At 38.1% G+C, this 3,458-nt stretch overlaps 1 protein-coding gene across 1 annotated transcript; it reads right to left on the bottom strand.

Moving 5' to 3' along the window:
- Positions 1-1,378: 1,378 nt before the first annotated feature.
- Positions 1,379-1,928, bottom strand: LOC105567634 (putative nuclease HARBI1). Its single transcript, XM_012022647.1, has one exon. It carries the CDS (start codon positions 1,926-1,928, stop codon positions 1,395-1,397), a length of 534 nt encoding a protein of 177 aa, XP_011878037.1. The 3' UTR covers positions 1,379-1,394.
- Between the last annotated feature and the right edge of the window lie 1,530 nt (positions 1,929-3,458).

Here is a 3,458-nt window from a genome sequence, read left to right as displayed (position 1 = left end):
GAAAAGGGGTTACCAGGATACTTAAAAAAGGGATGGAAAGAAGAAAGATGGCAGAGGATGGCAAGATTCAGATTAGGAGAGGAAATGAAGGGAAATAGGTACTGGGAGAATGAGGAAAGAAGGTTATGTAGGGTATGTGGTAGGAGTGAGGAGACGTGGAAACCAGTGATGTTAGATCTGCTCCCTTTTCGGGCATGCGCAGTGCAATATGACATCAGTGAAGTAGTAACCTTTGATATATAAAGGTCCTGTGAAGGCCCTATTTTTATATGTCTATAAAAATTATAATTTTTGGATCCATAATGCACACCTAAATTGTAATAATATTAACTAAAATACTTATACCAACTTATCTTACCTTCATATTGGTTATAATCCTCTTCGCTGCGAGGTTTCCGCCGGCCGTCCCGCCAAAACAATAAGCTCCCACTTTCTGAGCATGTAGACGTTACTGGATTTCACTAGATCTGCACTGCGCATGCCCGAAAAGGGAGCAAATCTAACATCACTGGTGGAAACATGTTCTAGAGGAATGCACAGATTGGGGGAGGGAGAGAAATTGGAGGGAGATAGTAGAGGAAATGTTAGAGGGAGAAGGAGGGGGAGAAGAATGGATGAAGAGAATAGAGGAATGGAGGGGGGAGGGGATGAGGATAGACGAGGAAGAGAGTGTGAGAAGAGACGAGAATGGAAAATGCGGCGGAAACGGAGGTCCAAGAGGGATGAATGGAAGAGTGAATGAGGAGGAGTGAGAAGTCTCTCTCTCTCGCGAGCGTGCGAAAAAGCGAGCGAAGCGAAAGAAAGATTTTGTAAGCGGAGCGGAGGTCCGCATGTACCCCGCAAGGGAAATAAACTCATACATACATACATATTATATTATATAGATTTATAAAAATGACAATAATGTTATCATAGAATTGATTGAATATCATTTATTGAATTTTTAAATATATTAATATAATAATTAAATTAATATAGCTTATATGTTTTTAGATACGCTAAATAACCTAACGGCGTCCCCGTAGAGGGGGAATCCAAAAAAATATCTGTAGATATACATATATTAATATCTTATCACTTTTTTTGTAAATCTTAGCACAAAGTTTCAAATTTTACTAAAAAAACCTTACAAAATGCAGAAAAAATAGATAAGTAAAAAGTAGACAGACAGCAAAAAGTAAATAAACAATCGGTGGAATGCCTGTTTTAATAAAAAATTACCACGCTTACTTCATGTCACTAGTACCATTTTTTGTCTAATTATTTTCATTCCCAAGTCTCATTCTTAATTCGTTCATTATTCTCATTCTTTTGGTACTCGAATCTATACTTGGTGCTATGACATCAGGAACATTTTCATCATTAGGACAAACAATACAATAATATCCATCATGTCATTCTGCAGTATGCAGATGTTGTGTATTACACAACAAGCAATGATAAATTGCGGTATCTTGATGATATTGGTGAGGTAGACAATCAAGTAAAATTCTAAATCGCATTTTCAAAAGCCCAAAGGCTCTTTCAATGGCCATGCGAGTAGATGAGAGACAATAATTAAAATTCTTTTGCTTTACGGTAAGGTGTCCATTATCTCTAAATGGTACTATAACATGCGAATGCAATGTGTATGCTGAATCTCCAAGAAGGTGAGAATCTGAAGGGAAATACTCATATGGGTTCTCGATGAACTCAGCTATAGGAGAGTTTCTAAAAACTCGTGCATCATGTACAGAGCCTACATGCCCAGCATAGCAATGAGTAAATAGACTTCGAGCATTACACACAGCTTGGAGATGAATAGCATGATAATTTTTTCTACAGATGTAAGAAGCTGCATCTTTTTTAGGAGCTCGTATCTTTATAAAAGAACCGTCAATAGCCCCAATAACGCCTGGAAAACCCTTAACGTTTTTAAATTCTTCCATTACGCGAGTAGCTTCCTCTCCTTTTGGCCATTTTATAAAATGTGACGCTATGCAGTGGAGGGCATAAATGACACGTCTTACAGCACGGTGTGCTGTAGCTTTTCCCACACCAAATTTAACGCAGACAGACCTGTATAGACAATGATATTATAGAGTTAAGCCATGTTCATGCAGACTGTATCCATTTGATAATTAATCACATCTGACAACAGTGATAAACTTTAAGTGAAAATTCCATCCGTACTGTTACAATAATACTACTGACAATGAGTTACAATAATACAAGAAATCGGTACACAGCATGGACGGATATTTTATATATCACGAAACACACGAATTACGCATCGAGATTCATTAGATCGTGATTGACAGACTCTTGTCTATTTATAACAATAATACTATGCTGTTTCTTTTAATGGTTTTAACAGTCAAATATATACCGATATGAATCTGGAGTAGACATGAACCATAAGTTGCTTTTCTGCGGATATTTGTTTTCTTCCACAAGCATTTTTGACATTTAAAGCTGGTTTTAGAACCATCAAAACTAGTTCAAATGTCTCGGGAAATATCCTGCAACATAATCAAAATCAAGCATATGACAGATCTACATTTATCAGTCATTGACAGGAAATACATTTGCACAAACCTAAAATGTTCTTTAAAAGTTGTTCTAGAGTATCCTGGAACAACTCGTTCCACATAATCAGACAATTTTTCTGTCGGGAGAACTTCACCCCGTGCCTTATTTGCCATCATTATGAGGTACAATGTACGCATTTCGTTTTCTTCATCATAATCTTGACTGCTGCTACTAGATGAAGAGGTTTCATCGTAATAATCTTCAATTTGATTGATAAAAGAAGAGATCACAGAGATCACTTGACGTTCACTCGCCATGTCTGTTTTCGAACAACTAGAGCGCGCATAGATCCGTTCCGTTTGTCTATGCGCAGTAAGAACATGAGAAAAACGAAACGAGCCAATGCGCTCATGTGATGCGCTGTCCTCCATGCGCATCATGCGTAAAACGGAACGCACCCTAGGAAACAATTTCTGTAGCAGCAGGTGATTTTAATACACAAACTAACTGAGCGTAATGACAATGATACGCTAGTTAGGACCATGGAACAACAAGGTCAACTGTTGGAGAGATTGAGCACGCGGTCGAATGCGTCCGTGCGAGAGGCTCAAGTAAAATTACCATTAATCAAGCTGCCGACATTTGACGGAAATGTGGAGGATTGGAAGAGATACTCGGATACCTTTAAAACACTGATTCATGACAGTGAGCTGTCTGGGGTGCAGAAGCATCAGTATTTGGTCGGATCCCTGAGTGGTTCGGCAGCGAGAATGGTAAACCTTCGGAAAACCCACGCATATGAAATAAGGGATAACAACACTCAATTTCTATGTATTTTTGTGTTCTGAACATGAATATGTAACTTAAACATGGCGGTCGGAACAAGAAATCCATGAAAACCATGAAAAACCCATAAAAATTATGGTTTTTAACATTTATCCCACCAA

The sequence above is a fragment of the Vollenhovia emeryi genome, unplaced genomic scaffold (genome assembly GCF_000949405.1).
Source record: "Vollenhovia emeryi isolate VEMERY1.0 unplaced genomic scaffold, V.emery_V1.0 DF942801.1, whole genome shotgun sequence".
NCBI lineage: Eukaryota > Metazoa > Arthropoda > Insecta > Hymenoptera > Formicidae > Vollenhovia > Vollenhovia emeryi.
The sequence above is the reverse complement of the archived record's forward strand: the minus strand, read 5'-3'. Positions and strand labels throughout refer to the sequence as shown.